Raw genomic sequence first — 19,995 nt, forward strand, 5'->3', positions numbered from 1 at the left:
AACATTTTCTGCTGGGAAATGCAATTCGGTGTTTTTGAAGCGCCGTAAAAGGTCTTGCCGCCAAGCTGTATTCTGGCACAAATGTCTGATCCTTTGGTTCCATTAGAGACAGACTCCATGCAGTCCCAACAGGTTTCATACGCAAACTGCTCCACTTCGAGCAGTCAGGAGCAAAATGGACACATTTGATGAGGACTGTTGAGAACTCGTAGGGATCAGTTCGTCAGATAAAGGTATCTTTCGTAAACCCCTTGTAGCCAACTGATTTGCACTCTACTGAAAATATTAGCCCTAAGTCTAGGAGACACAGTGAAAAGCCGGAAGTGCATTTGCCGAGGGTCTTTATTGAGATTCACAAAAAACTTGGGTACAGCTGCGACAACGAAAGACGGCCACGCACAGCCAGCAACTACGTTTCTCGGCTCTTAAAATATAGTGACGTTAAAGTAGTTTCGTACCACTTTGCCCTAAATACATTTGCTCTAAATATTGCTAAGAATAAAATCAAAGGAATAAATATATTGCACATGAGAATTAAAAACAATCACTGTTGCAGTTTGCTACCAGAGTTCAATACATGGAGTTGCAAAACTCCCGACAGGGATCATGTCTCGAGATGTAACCCCTAATTTAACCCTCCTGTGATGACGGGGGGAGTACATAATGTGTGATGCCGGAATTTCAACTAGTGTACGACTCGCCGCAATGTTTGACGACACATTAATAGTCTCCTAAAGTTTTCCCAATAATCAGAATTGCCTCCTTTTTATTGCTACACAAAGGTTTAGAGTGCTTTAATATTCTGAGACTTTTATTAAGGTGTCGTGTTTGTTTTCACCGTCAGACGATACATGCATTCGATAAGTAAATACCGTGTGCTAAACACTGTTGAGAACGGTTGTTTTACAGGGCATACAGAAGCTTTGCAACTGATACATACTGAACTCTGTGTGCTACCCATATCCTGTGCTGAAGCAAAGTATTGCCAGTTCTCTAGCAGCTTTTCAATTTCAGCGCACGGCACTGTTTCTCAGGCCTACAGAAACTGGGCTAAAATAAAACAACCGACGCTGTCGTGCCATCAGCAGCGGTAGCAACAGATTTGTCCGGTGGGTTTTTTCGAAGCATGGCGCCTGCTAGAGTCACCTCAGATTTTGACGCTCTCTTGCACTTCTTTGATAATGTTGTTCACGACGTCTCGAGTAGTCGCTTGGCCTCCGAGGTCTGGTGTGTGGACCTGTTTGAAGCAAGCAGAGCCAGCGTAGTTAGAGAAAAGAAAAAAGCTTGTGAGCGACTGTCAGATTGGCACCCGAGGAAATGCCATGGCCTGTCAAGCCAAGTGGCCACAAAAGTTCATGAAAACTGAGTTGCGGTCCTAAATTTAAAGCCATTCCACTCAATGTGAAAGCTGTTGGAAGTGCAGAGCGGTGATTTGCCATAATGGGCTGTAGCGCCATTATCCGCTCACTGCTACCACCCCATGCAATTCGATTTGATTGATTGATTGTAGGGTTTAACGCGCCGACGCAACGCAGGCGATGAGGCGCGCCGTAGTGGAGGGCTCCGGATTAATTTTGACCACCTGGGGATCTTTAACGTGCGCCGAAATCTCGTACACACGGGCGTTTTTGCTTTTCGCCTCCATCAGAAAAGCGGCCGCCGCGGCCGGGAATCGAACCCGCGACCTCGTGCTCAGCAGCGCAACGAACCCATGCAATTCGAATTTCCCGCCTTCGCAGTGCTTGCGTGCCCATAGAGTTTTGTACAATAATAACTTCAGTAACTTCAACGGGAATGACGGGTAGTTCTGGAACTGTATTGCATAGGATCGAAATGGGCCTATGGCTACGCAAATTGTGTTTTTACAAAAACTCGTGGCCTGGTTCTCCGTTTACAAATTACATGGCAAACAAGAAAGTAGCCAAAAACTGGTTTTGGACGAAATAAAACGGCGCATTTAAATAACGGTTTTCCGTTTACAAATTACATGGCAAACAAGAAAGTAACCAAAAACTGGTTTTGGACGAAATAAAACGGCGCATTTAAATAAAAAGCAGACACGGAGTCGAGGAAGTTTGTGGAGCAGGTTTGCCATTTTCCGCCAACTACAGCAGGACGCGGACTTTAAAAACTATTTGTAAAAGTTTTTGGTGGTTGTAGTTTGTAGTTCGGTGGTTGTACTAAAAAAAGTTTTATGCTCATAAAAAAAAAAAAAAAAATTACCTTTGGACAAGCTATTCCTGCCTGAATTAGTGACATTCATCAAGCTGCATTCCTATCAGCCGCCAGTACTGCTGGTCTATGCCATAGGAGCCGGCGTTCGCATGAAAGATGTGGCTGTTCCAAGTGATTCGCAACCATCTTCAGCTTGGACAATACATTGCTCTGCCGAATGAGCAGTGCCACAACTACTCCTAATTCGCAGACAACTTCGCCGCACACAGTGCCGTCATTTGTGTTATCGTGCTCGCTGTACGGCAATGAATTGATAACCCATCCGATTCGCAACTCTGGGTTATAAAACATTTCTACTCTGGGCGGCGTCAGTTCGTGTGCGCCATTCAGTTCAAGGAGAAACGTATTTTTGAACGGTTCTTTCAACTCACCGCGTAGGCAAATGCGTTCATGAAAGTCCAAAACAAAAACGAAACTGTCTGCACAATCGAATCCATAGTAACTTCCTCAAGCCATTGAGCGCCAATCCGAATCCAGAACTACCCATCACACCCACTGCGGCGAACGATTGCAGCGCCAGACTCCTCTCTAGTTATTATTGTATGAAAATTTATGCGCGCGCCCCCAGCCTGAAACTGCGCCAGCAGGAGTTCTGTTCTTTTTGTGCTTGCTTTTCCACCTGCACGTGCCGGCGTTGCACTGCCACTTTTTTTCACTTACTATCGCAAAAACCAACCCAACGAGCGTTCCGAATTTAATAAACGCAGGCGCTGCCAGTCAACTACATATACTTTGCCTCAAATGCACCTGCAGTTTTCTTTACGCTAAACAACAGGGAGATGTATGACAAGCACCAGCGGTGGTCCACAAGTTTCAAACGCTTATGACTATATAAACCGCTTGGCTTTTGAAGCCTCTGGGTTACGCTGCGACAACAGCGGCTACGACGAAACACCGTGTGGCTCTACTTGGGCCCAGCGGGCGAGCTACGACGACAGGGCAAGCCCCTAAAGTGCTCTGCACTTAAAACTCTTCTCTTCATTCACGCTACAAGTAAGCACTTTATGTGCGTGAGCCACTCAGTGGGTACTTTAATGCTCGAAGCCAGGGGGAGAAAGTGTGCTCCAGAGGCCTTTCCCAATGCCTTTGCAAGGGGTGCATTGCAGGTAAGCCTGTCACTGCTATTGTAGGAAGTCCAAATTTGGTAGTGTTTGCCAACATTCAAAGTACAGTCTACCCAATGCCCATCTCGTACAAAAAGTTTGGTAACTTGAAAAGTACGAACCTGGTTCTTTTAAATGCAACATTCTTGTGTACTTTTTAGGAAGTACTATCTGCTAGGAACTACAGATGAGAGCGTTCAAATCGCATTGTTCAAGCAAAGATCCCTCTGCTTGAGCGCAATAGAAATAACTTGACAAACAATTAAGTAAACAATCAGAGAATAATTAAACAATGACGGCAGGAATGAAAGAAAGTGGTAATGTTCATGTTTATTGCTCAATAAACATAAACATAGTACACTCGCGTGAAAAACACGATCACTTTGTGAACAACCCTCCATTTTTTCCGCAAACAAGCTACGATAAAATACAAGTCATGGGACTTCTTTCCGTAAAACGGAAACAATAAGAGGCTCCTATTGCAAGAATCACAGTTGTTCCGTGACATCGGAGAAACACAAAGCGTAATAAAGTGGAAACAAAGTACCAATGGAGCACCAGATGTTTTGCACTGTGCGCTGAAGTGTTGGACGCACATGAGAGACGCCCAGTACAGTCATTAACAAATGAAACGCGATTGCGAAAACATGAACCACAACACACAAACAGCTGATCTCTTACCGTGCAAGTCAAATTGACGCCTGGCTTAATTACAGTAACAAAGTTGGGAAATGTGGCTTTCCAAATGTAACAATAGTGCACCATTATTGAACCTCCACAAACGGCATATTTTAATTTTGCGTGTTCTGGTTCGTATTTTCGTGTCCGTATTTAATGTGTCCGTGACCGTACATTCTTTGAGAGCTTGCAAGTGATTTAAAACTGCATGAACTGGACTGCTGCGAATGTTGAACATACCTTGTCGACATTCAGGGTCTTGTCAATCGCGTTTCTGATAATGGTGGCGTCATTCTTCAACCTAAAAAAGATAATGCCATTTTATTATGCAGAATGTGACGTTTCAATAACGGGATCGCAAATTTATGTTATACAAAGACTAAACAACAAAAAAGAAACCAGATTTTGAAGTTACAATTGCAATAAAACATTATGGTTAACAAGGTGAAGGTTTGGGCGAGTTGGTATATCATACTTGTATATTCAAAGCGCAAAAGACACGAGGATGAAGGAAGATGATGAGTTAATGTGCATTGTCTCGTCTTCTTTCTTCGTCCTCGTGTTGTTTGCACTTTGAATATTCAAGTGCATTGTGGTTAATCTTACTGCCTATTAATGCACTACCAGATGGTGTGGAATTCCAAAGAAAGTTTATTACAAACGTGAAAATTTCAGGCAGATACAAAATGTTTCAATTTTATATTCGGGTAAACTCTGGGTGTTTCTTTCATTGTTAACCAGAATTTGGCTTTGTCCTTTGATTGCAGTCATTTATTTTTTATCTAGGCTCTGGTGAAGAGAGAAAATTTGGAAGAGTAAGACATATCCCTTGGGTATGCCAGTTCTTACCCTAGGTGATCCAGAAGATCCACACTTGCATTCAACATTGCCAGGGGGTTGGCAATATTCTTGCCAGCAATGGACTTTCCTGTATTGCGCGTTCCCTAGGTAGAATTGAATGACTGCCGTCAATAGTCTGCAAGCTGTTGAAGACTGCCTTCTTATGCAAATTAGCGTTCATAAAATAACAAGTGATTGTTGCGCGAGGCACAATGTGATAGTTAGTGGAAGTTTTCATTGGTTAGCTGCATTCTTGGTTGCTGGTGCAGTCTTGAAGCCGAAACAATGCACAGACTTCATAAGGCTTTATGATTTGTTTCGCAATTTGGGCTTCTATTTGTCTTTGTTTTATGTTCTGCTATCACTCGAGTTGATACAGCTGCTAACACACTATGTGAACCCCAGCAACAGCCTTACAACGATAACTAACCTGAAACCATCCAAGTTATCGCTGACGCCAACAAGTTTCTTTTCTGTTTATTTGCTCTTATACTACTTGGTTTTAGTTTGCACCAGGGTGTTGGAACGGAATGAAAACTGGAACCGAAAAACAAAACAAAAAAAAAACTATTTTTGGCCAGAATGAAAACGTAATCAAAACGTTATTTAATATTTCGTTTGGGAACTAAACTGAAAAAATTTAGTTTAGTTTTTCGGTTCGAGCAGAAAGATGTTCCGGCATTTCAGCATTCATACCTAACTTGCATGAAGCAAGGTGGGAGACTATGGCCAGTTCGCAGGGATATAAAATCGCCTTCTGTTTAGCTGGTGTCTGAGTGACTTTCGGGCGACTTGCTGCCTGCTGCCCTACTCTCTTAGTCAGTTATTAGTCAGTTACCGTGTTCTAGAACTCTCTAGAACACTATACATCTATGTCGATGGTTAGTTCTTAGCTCTCCGTGTGATCACCACCCGCAGTTGGCTGTGAAACACGTCGCGGCCGTAATTATTTATTATTCAATTTATTTAGATATTTATTTGTTTATTTAAATAAACTCATTTATTTATCGATTGATTGACATGCTGCATTCTCCTAAGGAACAGTCGTAAGGGTGTATTATACATGAATAAGCACAAAAATTCAGAAACACGACATAATAATAAAGAAGAAAAAAAATTGCAATGTTCGGCGTGGTTACAGCGGCAGACTCAATGAAAGCAGCTACAAGACATGCTCCGCTTGTACGCAAGTGCTCCCAGAGCACAGCGCAAACTCAATTTTCTATTTTCCTTGCGGGCTACGTACCGTTACGAACCATTATTTTTTTCATTCCGGGGCTGAACTGGAATGAAATTTTTATTCATGGAACAAAACAGAAAACAAAACGAAAAACATTTCGTTCCGACACTCTGGTTTCCACTATGCTTCTCAGCCAATCCTCTGGGATGGTATGTGTCATCATTTATGTCCTATTTACCAAGAGCAATGACAGAACACGCACACAGTGATTATGGTATCTTTAAGGTTATGGTATTCCTGTTAAGAAGGCGATTCCACGTTGAACTGCTATTTCATTCTTTGTAAACGTTCCCTTTGGCACCTCTGAACAAAACAAGTGACAAGAACTTCTGCATCATATATCCCTACGAGATCCCATCAAAAACCAAGCAATGCGAAAATTATCCTAAACGCTGGAGGCATAAGTATGAGGCACTGCTACGGATATGCACTGCAGTAATCTACAAAAATGCAGTGTTTTATCTTTGTTATCGCCGTTGTCTTTTTTTTTCTTCTTTTTGTCCGTTTTTTTTTTTCTCTCTATCAAAGCAACTTAGTAGTGGCACTCTCAAGTGGACCGGTCCAGCCGCAGGAGCACCCAGAAACAAGAGAACACTGACCGTTTCAAACACTGCATAATCGTGGCCATAGTTCCGGCCAGAGGTGATGCCCGGTCCGCCGACAAGTCCACAGGCAATGTTGGTCAGTATGTTCCCATATAGGTTGGGCAGGAGCAGGACGTCAAACTGGGACGGGTTCGACACCAGCTGCAAGATTATTGACGAGTCGTTAGCTCAACTGCAACACAATTTGCAGGCACCATTTTCACCAAACACACATCCAGCTCATTCCAGAACATGCAAAAGCACACTAAAATGAAAACTTGTCGCTTAGGCAAGCTGTGCAACACAAACGCCAGCGGTCGGGTTGACATTTAAACTGGTGATGCTTAAACCTGTGTCTCGCATGAAGCAAGCAAGCTAAGTCTGCAGTTCGTCTAAATGCGCATTTTGTACTCGACTCACTCGGTACTAAGTGGTGTTTTACTTTCATCACGAAATGTGATTAATAGCGTCCTCGAATACACGCACCGGGGTTGCCCCCAAAAGCGGCGCAGTGCACGGTGGCCCATGACGGTGCGCACCGGCACGGAGCGTTGATCGAGGACCAACTGGGTGGTTCTACCGAAGCGCAATCTATAAAGGTAAGAAAGCAACTCATAAAATTGTTTACAAGTGGCGATGCAGTGGCGCAACATGACAGCACTACTAGAAAGTGATGTTTATTGAAGGTCAATGATTGTATGTACACACAACCCACATCCGTCACACATGCGCGTCCATGTACTTCCACCGCTCCCACTTAACAGCTACATACAAGCTGCTTCTCATTTTCGTTAGAGCCATATAACGCAAGTGCCTGTTTTGTTCCGCCCTTTCGCCATGGCTGAGAATGTAGGTCTTCGTGGTCTAGGCACTGCAGTGACTGTTCATGATAATTCAATCGAACAAAACGACTGCAAGTCTCCAACTGGCTGGCAATGCATGCAGACTTTTTTGCGTACACGAAGTTCGCGTTCTCATTTACAATCTCTGGCCGCTGTTACTCCCCGTTTGGAGCCTGTCGCATCGTTGCCCGATGAATTCGCAAGCAAGTCATCCTTGTCAGCAACAATATACAGCTCCTTTCGCCGTCACACGAATGCGTCGATGCGCCGTCGCTGAAGCAGACGACAGAGGAAGTTGATTCCCCGGCGCCGTTCACGATGTATCTTGGGATTGCATCTTGGCGCCCCGTCGACTGTCTCGGTGCATGGTGGGGCAACCAAAAATGGCCCCGCGACAATGCGCCCCGGTTTAACGAGGACGGATGGTGCACACCGGAGGGGTTTATCGAGGATGAAAAGGCGCACCGGTGCGCCCCGGTGTGCACCACTACGGTTTATCGAAGACGCTATTACACTTAACTTCAGAGAAAAATGTCTCAGTGTGTGCACATGATACATATGCATGTCACGAAGTCCTTTCACACTGACTATATTTTACTCAACATATCCCCGCTGTTTCTCATATATCCCCGTATACAGTATAACCTCGTTACAAGAGACACTCAAGGGAGCCAAAAAACAGGTCTCTTCTAACCAAGGTCTCTTGTATGCAATGTTTGGAACATGGCGAACATAGAACAACCAACCAAACTGCTTTCATTCAAATGTCTCTTATAACCAAGTGTCTCTTGTAAACCAACCAAACTGCTTTCATTCAAATGTCTCTTATAACCAAGTGTCTCTTGTAACGAGGTTTTACTGTACCCCCTTAGATCTTGAGGAAGGGCGTTCTATAACAGTTTTCCCTTTTGTTCCCCCCCCCCCTCGCAAAAAAAGTACCCTTTTTTTTTCATGTCTCTACTGACCAAACCAGTTTTCATTAGACGTCAAACTTTCAATTTCGAAAGCTTACGGCTCTCACCTGCATGCTGCAGTTGTCGATGATCATGTTGTCAAACTCAATCTCTGGGTAGTCCTTGGCAGTCTCCGCGCAGCATTTGAGGAACAGCCCATCAGACAGCTTCCTGCCAAAAGACAATTCCCGGGCTGATTCTTCTTCGCATTACAGCAGTGCAAGTTTCTATTTGTACACGAAAAAATACATCACAAAAAAAAATTTGTTTGCTGCCCAACTTATGCATCGTGAGACAAACATAAGGCCAAGCCTAGTGTTCTCGCATCAGTGCTAGAAATGGAAAATGAGAGGCAACAGTTTCCGTAAGTGGAACACAATACGTGGTGGCAAATGACGAAATTTTTCGCTGCAATAATAAGCAAAAGAGCACATCGTGTGTTATATGCGTTTTTCATCCTAGTTTTGTTGGGGGAAAAAAATGTTGCCATTCGCAGCTTTGGCGATTTTCAACGCGTACAAATTGACAATAAAGTTTGTTAGAAGTCAAGCTACAAGACGACGCTGCCCACATTTAACTTCACCTACGCGTTCTAAATGTATCCATTTCTAGGTGTGACGATCCAAGCATGATAAACTCAATTCTCGTAATGCCATTCATGCCCAGTTTATAACACGGATCGAAGCATATATACAGCTGACTCTCCCTATCGCGCAAACTTGCTTAAATTGATTTCACTGTCAAGACAAACGCACAATCCTCCATTCTTTGAACATCTGCACTGCAAAAAAGGGCTGCCCTTAAAGCAAGAGGATCAACATGTTCTGCTTCATTCCTTCGAGTTTGCCATGACAGGAGGAGTCTAGTGCCACGCCACTCTTGCAGTCTCACATGATGTTGGCCTTGTGAACAGCGGTGATCTTCTTCCTTCCGTTCTGCCGAGCAAACTCAAATGCGTAGCGGGCGATCTCTTCAGACTTTTCCCTCGTTATCAGCTTCAGGCTCTCCACTACACCCGGAACGCTCTGGAACGACAAAGGCCAGAAGTGCGCAGTCAGTGACCCTGCTCCTCGCACTAGTGTTGCCTTATCAGTGCACTAGCACACTGGAAAGGATGGGCTGAATGCGGGACATGACACTTTAAAGGAGTACTGACACGAAATTTTCATGTTACGTTTTTTTTCGTGCGTGCCTACCAGCCCACTAGTCATAGAATGACACATTAGACAGTCAAGCATTGCATAAACATTCATTTACGGTGTTGTTTATTCGTGTCAGTTTCGGTTTCGACAAAACGAACACCGAGCGGCCGCCATGACAGGAGGTATCACGTGACGTCGCCATTCTTGCCGTACCGCTGCCGCTCTGGACGCGCGTGCCCAGAGCGGCCGAGGTCTTCATTGTCCCCGCGCGCCCGGGCAGCATGACGTCAGTCCCAAAACCATGACGTGTGCACACGCCAGAGCAGTGCGCGCCAACCACAGCCAGCGCGTCGGCTTCGTCACGGGAGCCCCGACGTCGGCAGTTTGGGGCAAGTAGCAGACGATGTCATGTCGGCCCGCTCTGGGCTTTCTCGTGTGGGCAAAGATTAAAATGGATTTGAAATATGTTACGCCGAACGGTTGCCGTTGAAACTTGCTGGGAGATATCTCCTGATAAAGAGGAAGCATTTTACATAGTTATCTCAGCTTTGAAATTTCGTGTCAGTACTCCTTTAAGTACCCTTTACCCATTGAGCAAAAAAAAAAAAAAAAAACCAGCACTTGCGTCGGCTTTTAAGTGCTCTGTAGCGTGAGATGCTCCACAGCGCGAACTTAAATTCGCCAGTAGCAAAAGGTTGACATTCACGCCAGCATGCCACAGAAGAATTCATCAAGGTGAAAAAAACACAAGCAGCGAAATCCACCAACGTCGTCAACACTCCCGTTACATGGCGACAGGAAGGCATAGGAGACAGACCGAAGTCATTTGAAAGCGTAAAGTGGAGCAGATTGCAAAGCAAATTATCCCGAGTGGCATGAGGACGAAGCCCTTCGAGAATGCAGGGCAGAAAGGAACGGGTCACGAGCATTAACTTGGACACCAGTGCTTTCATAAACAGAAAAGTTTACGTGCCCTCAGACTTTTTTGTTTCGCATTCGTGTCCCGCCTTTCAGCTGAACCATTACAGAAATGGGCTGGCTGTAGGATTGTAAACCATGTGCTTGAGAACTATCTAAGTGCTAATGTGGCAGTCTGTGTAATCAAGCATCAAAGTACTGGCCCTTTACCTCAAACTTAAGATAATGCTTAACAGACTCTATGCGAGTTCTTTACTGACTTTCTTCAAGGGGTGGTAAACCCTGATTAGAAAGACTATATGCTTGCCAATGTAGACGCGCTGACGCTCCTAAAAAACACCTAGGAAAGGTGGGTGTCATCCCCAGATTGAACACAAGCAGTCCAGAACGGAAATCTTGTGTAGCCCAATGTCACATACTCACAATCCAGGTTTTACGAGGTGACGAAACCCCAAAAAAAAAAAATCTTCGATGAGAATTTGTATTTATCCTCTCGTTTGCAACAGTTGCTTTCCCACATTACACGTATGCTTGTGGTGATGCACCCTTTACAGGCAGCAGTGTCTTTAGTTTTCAGTAGGTTTACTGCCTGGGAATTCCAATGATCTACATAAATGCTGCAGCACTCCAAACTTCTTTTTAACTTGTCTCTTTGAAGAAACTGACTGCTGTCCCCTGGAATTTGCAACGGTGATATGAACAGCACCTGTTACTCCTTCGCTGTCCTAACTGCCAGCTGTCAGAACAAAACAAGTGCTGCTTTGCACTGCTCGTTCGCAACGAGCCAGGTTTACAAGGTTCACAAGTTCTCTACCATGGATGGTCCACAGAACCCTCGAAGGAGGAAATCCCATTGGTGGATGGAGGATGACGTCTACCACATTAAAATTCTCTTGCACATCAATCATATTTGTCATTCCCTCATTCGTGGCTGCACTGTGTAGCGTTCAAATTGTGTGTCCTTTTATATGACTAATTAGCTGAACAACCCAAGGCGCAAGAACTTCACCAGCCAGCACCTGCCAAGTTTTGTCCACTGCACTGATGTCAGAATGGTTTGCAATGTAATTTGTTGTTGGCCCCGCCCCTGAAATTGCCTTTTTCTGCCTATAGTTTGTGACTGATATCAACTCTTTGCCCATTCGTGCACAGTTAAATGTATGTGCTATCCTCTAGATTTCATGCTCCAGACTTGCCGGTGTGTCACAGCAGGTGACGTCACCAAAGCGTGGAAAAGGCCATGGAAGGGGGCCGGCACTTTTGACTGTGCTTGGCAGAAAACAAAGAAGCCAGCAGAGAGTACTCGAACAATTACTTACACAGTCTTGACCTTAAAGGGGCCATGAAGACAAACTTCAACTTTGGTTCATTCAAAAGATTGCCTCGTTAGAATAATGCTGACACCGCGTTTAACGTAAACTTCGCTCAAATGAGCTGTATAATTAGTAAAAAAGGGAATGGCCATGCGACCCACTAGCTCATTTCCCGCAACAGAACCTACGATGTCATACCAGCCAGCTCTTCGGTTGGCGGAGGCCAGAAAAAGCAAATGCAAATTAGGCAGAACTTTTAAGCTTGCCAAACGAGGCATTTGTGCTTAAATTTAGGGCACACTCTCTTTATATCAGTAAGAATGGTGGGACAAGTAGTGGTAGTCACGAAAGCACACGTAAACATACTGATGTGTACTGCTGCTGGTACTGCGCGCACTATGCTTCGTTTAGATGCACAGCATTGCGGGGCTTTGGGGTTGTCTCAGGCGACCATATTTGTCAAGCGAGCACCATGCTTCTTGAAACGATTATTTTCTCTGTGAACAAGAACAAGCCAGGTTTAAATGCGGTCGCAAACAAGCCAAAGGCACAAAACGGCTTGCCGCGGTGTGGTGGCGCCATCTAGGTTAACTAACGGTAAGCAAGTCTCCGCTCCACACCAAATTTAGCTCAAAGACCTGTTCTGATGATGTCATTGCAAACGTCGTTCAAACACACGTTTTGGCGCGACAATTGAAATTTTAGCTTAACTTGACTAATTTCGCAGCGAGTAAAGCATCGTCTGCTTCCGCACAAGAGCTGCGAGCACTACAGAACACGAAATCTTTCGAACAAAACAAACTTGCATTTTATCTTCGTGGCCCCTTTAAGCTGGCAATGTTTAAAATGTTTAAAACCACTTGCACCGCCTATTTATCATTCTCACCTTGCTGTGCAGTTGTTTTATGCGTGCCCCAAGCATTCGGCATTTCCCAGGACTGCATTATTGTGCCAGAGAAAAAAAAGGAATGTAAAATTGTGTGGCATGAGGCTGGTTGCTTAAAACGCTCTGGAGCACTCTGTAAGGCGCCTGCGCAATTGGGTGGTCAAAACCGAGCGCTCGTAGTATGTTCTGTCACAGCGCCACCAACTTCTGATTTGGAGAACCCCTGACTTCTGCGACTCCACAGTGGGAGAACCGCCGAGATCTAACGGCGAGCGAGTCGCGCGACACCGGCCGCTACGTCGATCACCCGCCGAGTCAGCAAGTTCTGCAATTTAGCAGACACCACATCGCGAAATAGCCACAGATTTGTCATTGTACTGTTCAGATGGCATGGTGTTTTTGCTTGCCATGCTGCCGTGCAAAGCATGTCCATATCCTGTTAAAGCAGAGGCAGCGAATGACGGTAGGAGAACCATCTGCATATCAGCATTCTGAGGCTGCCATTTGTTGGAATCACCTGGCAGTTCGCATATTTTTTTTTGGCCCTGAAATAAACAAAGTAGCCATGCCGGCTGCACCGCGCAAACCACAGTCACCTCCATTCTGAGATGGGGTAAAGTGATCAGTAGGGAAGGAATGTCTCTTGCTCAGACTGGGGGTGACTTTCACATCAACATACCCTGAGCCGAAGGACCACAGCAACTAACTGAATACAATATGCAGGTTGTGCAAAGATGTAAGAGGACCTCATGCTTTGTGGCAAAGCCGTTTTTCTACCTCGTCACAGAGGGTTTGTGGCACAGAATGAAACGGACGTCAGGAGGTTTGGAGACCCCCTCCCCCAAAATGCCTTCGGCCATTCGAGAACAACTAGATAGTTGTCAAAGGTGTCATTAGACTTCAATTTAATTTGCCTTCTCCACAACTTGCGCGGTATTTACGCTTCAAAGCCCAGTGGGTAATACCACGAAAAAAGAACAGCGTGCGACCCAGAGCGCAGCCCTGGTGTGAAAACGGCATGCCCAGAGACGCACCTCGTGCTCGGCGCAGCTGTACTCTCCCTCGGTGTTCTGGCGGATGAGCACGATGTCGATGTTGTTGTGGCGGGTGGGCACGCCCTCCTGGCTCTTGCAGTGGATGACGTTGACAAAGAGCTTCAGGCGCAGGCGCAGCTCCACATTGCGCGACTTGTAGTTGGGCGAGTTGTGCCTCGTCTCAATGTTGCCTGCTCCCACCGACAGCACGGGGAGGAGGAGGAGGCTCACAATCGGCTCGCCCTTTTTACGCGTCCCCACCCACCCTTGTGTCACCACCAAAAAAAAAAATGTAGAAACGCCTTCCCAAGTGGTAACTGTCTGATAAATGTGCAAACTGCTCTACTATACACCAAGCCCCTTTAACAATTTCCTAACCATGCCTATTCAAATCGATAGTATACTATCGATGCTTTCAAGTTCAAATTTTGATGTTTTACCATTCGAATATGGCACTTTCCGAGTGCGCTCTGAGAGCTGGTGCCGTCTATTATACTCAAGGGCCACTTAAATATGGCAACAAAAGTTGCCCCTGCACCTAATCATCACAGCCGGATGTTACTCCGCGCGGCGCAAAAAGTGCCTTACTACGGGTATTTTTAACGTGACACGAGGTGTTTCCAGGATCTCTCGCACTTAACCTTATTTTAAATTCCTGAAGCAACTGCGAGAAATCTAAGTGCGAAAAAGAGGCTGCTACGCATTAAGTGCAATCTCGTTTCAAAACATGTGCGCGTGCGTTGACACCAGGGTCCATCGTTCGAAGCAGTGAGACACTACGTGAGCTATTGCCGTTCTTAACTTGTACCCGAGTACAGTAGCGACACTAACATCATCTTTTGTTTATTTCGGCCAAACCGGCCCAGAACCTGATACCCCTGTTCAACACAAGCCCCGGAAAATGCAAAAGTATCAAGACTGCAAACTGTTCTACGAACAAAACAGAGTGAAGCAGAAAACCAATGTTTTCTGCAGTGCATGCCAACCTATGTTTCGAGGAACTGCTTTGCACAGTGGCACGAAACCCACTCGTGCTAGCATTTCTTTTTGTAGGTCAAGAAATCTTACAGCTAGGCATTTGATATTTGCAGGAGTTTGAACGAATAGTGTATGTACAAAGTGTATATCTTAAATTTTTGTGTTTTTTTTTCTGTGTGGAGCAGCAATGACTTTTTTTTGTGTGTGTGCATTTGTCCCCAAACGTTTTTGTACAGATTTTTTTTTTCTTTTTTCTTTCGAATGAAAACTCCGATAAGAAGCATTTACCACTGCGAAGAAAATTCACTCTTCTACAATTCTATACCATACACTTAAAAATTGTTCACTGGCCTATCCAAAATCATTTCTTTTCCCATGGGCACAAAAGTGTTAGAGTTGGCTCCACTACCATGCACTGAAGCATTGCTAAACAGACACTTCTCCAGGGGCAATATAAACAGTCCAATACCAAAGTGGAAAGGTCCAAGCGCCTGTACTAATATTTGCTTCAGACCCTACGCACCCATATGCAGCACTGCACACCGAGCTCATTTACAGCCAGATTCGTTACCATACCCCAGTAGAGTGGTATACGTCGAGCCCCTTTAAAGTTGGCCTAACTACTTTACACAAATGCGGTGTTGGAAGGGCTTCTTATTTTTTGAAAGCAATATAACTGGTCTTACAAGAAAATATAAATGTTCTAGGGCTTTGTATTAACAGCATTTCCTTGCGTGGTAAAAGTGTGATGCATCAAGTAAAGACTGACAGACGAGCTTCCTTGTTAAGTCCCCATGGAAATGCTCATACATTGATAAAAATCTGGTCACTGCAGTAACAACAGCGAGAACGTAGTGAATGAAGCAGAGTAACTCTTCATTATAACAAATAAATTCTCACAAATTCTGCAGTTTGCACTACACGTGGCTAGCTTGAATTATAAGAAAGCAATCAGCTAGTGCTGTGGCCTTTTAGCCTCAGTGGTACCCTGGTGCATTTATAGCACATTTTTGGCAGTTTAAGAGGTATTTAGTTTCTAGTGCCACCAAAGCACAATTAGTTTCTAGTACGACCAAAGCACATAGCCCTGAAATAAGCACTAAGGTTACGTAACCATCACCCTTCAGTGCGCCAGTCCATGAATCACCAATCCATCAGCTGAAATATTTCGGATTACTCTTTTGTACATGGACACTTTTCTTCCAAGAATTTTTTGGCGGCCTCAGTGCGTAGCCATGTTCTGTATTTAGCTGATGCGGCAGAGATTAAACTTTTCCTTTTTGTAGAACACCCCGCACGGCCAAAATTAGATGAAATGTACTTGAATCCATCTGATAAGCCCAAGTTTTTATTCTTGCAATAAGGCTATTATTTATCCTGTCTTAAGTCAGGCCACGCCTTCGCATGTTTCATTTATTACGGTCACATTTTTTAATATCAAAGCGTGCACGTTTTTAGAACTGTCTGGGATGCTAATTTTAACGCAGAGGCAATTAAAATACGAGCAAGACATATTCGTATGGAATGTGTCCCCACAAATATTAGCCAACCACACACAGTACGATTTAGCTGCACTGATGTACGAAATGGTTGCGGCATTAAATTTTTAGCTTCCAATGCAACACACTCAAATCAGAATTAATTTAACTTATTTCTTAACCCCACGGCTGTTGTAAGATAGCTCGCACATAACACTGAGTCCACTCATATTTTAAAATTGTTACCCAACTATGCAAGTCGTGTCTGTAATAGGTGCTTGAACACTGTTTGCCCTTAAAAAACAGCATGTGCACACCAATACTGAGACGCACCTTTGAGGGCAACTCCGTTTCTCTTGATGGCCGTAATGGCTTCATCGACGTCCTCCAAGTCATCCTGGTTCGAGTCTAGGTGAACTTCTTCAAAGTCCACGGGCACTCCACCATACCTGGAGCAGACGAGAAGCTCTAATCACAACAGTGTTGCCACTACACATTCAATTTTTGCATCCCAGGTATAAGTTACGTTTCTTCGGAAACATGATCACATGACCACGTCCATACTCAATTGTTATACATTGTGCACTCTGTTATACTAAGGTTCTGTTAAAGGGACCCCGCAGCACTTACCATCAACTACTCGGAAAGTATTTTGGGGTAAAGTCTATTGTCCCAGCAATCTCCTCCCGCAAAAATTATGAAAACCCGTTCACTATCACCGAAGCTACGCGCAAGGAGAAATCGCGAGTAATTGTTCCCTCTCAACTCGACCGCAGACAACGCGACGAAAGCTGCGTGCTCTCTCACTTAGATGAGGGCGGTTCCCAGCGGTCTCTTTGGCGGCCTTCGATATACCACAGGCTGGGGAGTTTTCTCCTTTTCTCCGCAACGTGGAGTGGTCTACTTTTGGTCTGTTGCTACAAAAAAGCAGCTGCCTGCTCGCAAAAGTGTGCTCAGGCTAGTAGGGCATTTTTGAAGCAATAAACGTTTGTTGTCGAGTGGTCCCATTGAAAGGGGAGTATTGAGTTCATCACTCAAACTCCGCGCGCACTCAAAACATGAAAGAAACGCCAAAACTGTGTGCACACGTTCAGGCATAGAAGAGGTTGGTACACTGTGCCGACGATGGTGGATCGTCAGAGGAAATGCGAGAAATAAGCCGCGAAGTTGACCAGCGACAGCGAATAGGACAGCCATGGCCGCAATGATGTCATTTAGACCATGCCAGGGATGCATAATGAGGAAAACTGAAGAGAGCGCGGTCAGTTTTTCCGCGTCTTTCACAGTGATTTGTGCGCTCACCGCTTCACGTGCACGTGTAACATTTGGCTCAGATATTCCTGGCAGTGTAATCTAAACGTCGCGCAGGTTTACTTGCACTGCACGAAAAGTGTTGCAGGGTCCCTTTAAGAAAGCTTTCAGCCTGTATCATTAGAGTCTTGTTTCTTGAGGTAGCTCAAAGAAAAATTGGCACTGCTATAAAATGCAGCTACTGCATGACAGCTGAAAGATAGAGAATAAATGTATTTCACATCTGGAATAAATGGACGCAGACATACAGTGATGCAAAAAGATAAGTCATGGCCAATAAAATTGTTTTGCAGCATGAAAGTACCTGAAAACTTCACGAACATGCTTCATTAATTCGGGGCCGATGCCATCTCCAGGAAGCATAGTAACCATGAAGCGGCCTCCATACTTTGCTTTTGCTGTCAGGTGCTGCGGCTGGGCTTCGCCTGAGAAGTACTGCGCACAAAAACGTAAACACCAGTTTATTTTCTGGCGCAAGCAACTGCATGGATGGCACATCGCTAAGGAAAAGACGTGCCAGTGACCTTTATCGTCAGTCTGAGTATAGTGTAGCCAGGTAAATTTAATTTTCATTTAATAAGTTACATTACGGGGAATACAGGTCATTACACAATGAAAAAGCGTCTTCTAAAAATTATTTCAGCAAAATGGCCGACTTTTTTTGTTCGCTCTTAGTTTGGAAGAAGGTCGCATTTCGTGGCCCATTTTTCCCTATGAAAATGAAAGTGACATTATTACCTTTTTTTTTTTTTTTTTTTACATTCTAAGAAAAGCCTGTTTTCATCTCTGGACGCAGAATATTTGCCTTTCGTTTTTTTTTTTTTTTTACGTGTATCCGCACACAGAAAATAGTTCACATACAAAAAGAAAACAGCTGTACCTTAATCGAACATAAAGTGACATTTTCATGCAAAATTTCAGACCGAAGCATCTAGCGGCTTAGCACGTTTCATCCACAAACGACGTAATATCGCGGTTTGAAAACTGGGGAGGAAAACACGTACGACTATTCTACGCAATTCTTATGTTCGTTTTCCTTCGTGGTAGTGCGCGCTGTTCGAAGAAAAATTGAAAAAAATAATCTACGATAACTACAACGGAACAGACATGTGCCTCGCGGACCTTCCAAACAAATTGAGTCAATCTGAGCGCACGGACGGCGATGCGGCGAACGCATCATCAGATAAGGAAGGCGCGTTGATAAGCGCTCCTTTCGAATCTACTACTCCACACACCCAACAATCGTTTCGCCCATAGACGCTTCAAATGGAGAAAAAATAGGCGGCGGCTTTCGCCAATTTTAAACGAGCTCGGAACTCCTCGGCTGACCTTAAAATTGTCCTGCACGTCTGCTCATGCGCGATTAGCAATGTCCGAATTTACTACGCAGGGCGGTTGGCTTACGTTCCGCGATGAGCTTGTGACCCCTCCGGACAACACACGGGGCACAGATGTGGATATACTCCGAAGTAGGCGCGCTGAATTGGCCATTTATAAGCGCTTTCGTACGAATAAAACGCGAACGCCCTAGCGAAGGTGCAAAAGGAGAAACCCGAACTGGCCAATGATATTGCTGCGGACGAATAGACTAACGTCCGTCAGTGCGCTAGTGGAGTGGTGACGCCATAGAGAAATAGAAACACCGGTAAAGTGGTGCCGTATGCAGCGCCCCCAGCAGCGTCTCCGGCGTTGCTTTCACTTAGAGGTGGTAGTGTTAACACTACGGCTCGACAGTCTTTTTAAGCGCTTCACAGGCTCTAGAGCTTTCAGGGCCACCGTAGCTGCACGGTATTTGAACATTTGTTGCTAACTTAAACTTCCAGTGGTGTAAAGTGCTAGCGCCCGGTTCGGACCAGGGCTGAAGTACAGCTAGCGTACAGCGCACTAGCTGAAGGAGGCCAGCATAGAAAAAAACAACAAACATCACGTGAAAATCTTGCAGCTAACGAGGAATTGTTTGCTTGGCGTGGTTACAGGCCATGCTACAATGAACTAGTTCACTTTAGTCATGCTGTACGCCCTATCGAAAAGGAACGGATGACTAGTCCCTTCTGGTTGCGTTTCGCCGAGATGGTTTCTTGATGGAGCCTACAAAAGGAAATAACACATCGTTCTACGAGGAATTCAACAATATACTGAAAACGATATCAGCGACGGCTGTGTTTTTGTGCAAATGAACCTCAATTGCTACTGATCGGCTCACCGCAGGCTCGTGGAATAATACCAATTGAAAGTCGAAGCCATTCTCAGGAAGGAAAAATCAGAAGTAGAACCAACTTCCATCGACAACGGCCACCCAAGGAAAAGGTTACCACGCTTATTTAAACACCCGCTGACTCCCGTGTGCGTGGGAACCTCGGATCCACACGAGTGCCAGAAAACTTGCAATTCTGTACGGGCCTCACGCGTGATGGTCAGAAGAGTGAGCACCAACCGCTTACATACCAGGCTATCACGCTA

General features: G+C 44.9%; 1 protein-coding gene across 1 annotated transcript; it reads right to left on the reverse strand.

Moving 5' to 3' along the window:
* Positions 1 to 324: 324 nt before the first annotated feature.
* Positions 325 to 19,133, reverse strand: LOC144151966 (isocitrate dehydrogenase [NAD] subunit gamma, mitochondrial-like). The gene is made up of 10 exons (XM_077683151.1): positions 18,940 to 19,133; positions 17,840 to 17,970; positions 16,558 to 16,673; positions 13,769 to 13,959; positions 9,367 to 9,500; positions 8,544 to 8,646; positions 6,696 to 6,842; positions 4,866 to 4,960; positions 4,257 to 4,317; positions 325 to 1,237 (listed from the first exon to the last, which is right to left on the reverse strand). Exons 1-10 carry the CDS (start codon positions 19,024 to 19,026, stop codon positions 1,148 to 1,150), a joined length of 1,155 nt encoding a protein of 384 aa, XP_077539277.1. The 5' UTR covers positions 19,027 to 19,133; the 3' UTR covers positions 325 to 1,147.
* Positions 19,134 to 19,995: the final 862 nt, after the last annotated feature.

This window comes from Haemaphysalis longicornis, unplaced genomic scaffold, assembly GCF_048455015.1.
Source record: "Haemaphysalis longicornis isolate Haplotype H1 unplaced genomic scaffold, Haemaphysalis longicornis Haplotype H1 scaffold_9, whole genome shotgun sequence".
Taxonomy (NCBI): domain Eukaryota; kingdom Metazoa; phylum Arthropoda; class Arachnida; order Ixodida; family Ixodidae; genus Haemaphysalis; species Haemaphysalis longicornis.

Bases quoted from the DNA above. Each gene is read 5' to 3' on its own strand.
- LOC144151966 (XM_077683151.1), bottom strand. From the start codon at position 19,026: ATGGCCAATTCAGCGCGCCTACTTCGGAGTATATCCACATCTGTGCCC. The intron at 4,318-4,865 runs GTAAGAACTGGC...TATCTTTTTTAG, and splicing joins GATCTTCTGGATCACCTAGG to GTTGAAGAATGACGCCACCA. The intron at 1,238-4,256 runs GTATGTTCAACA...TGCTTCAAACAG, and splicing joins AGACCCTGAATGTCGACAAG to GTCCACACACCAGACCTCGG.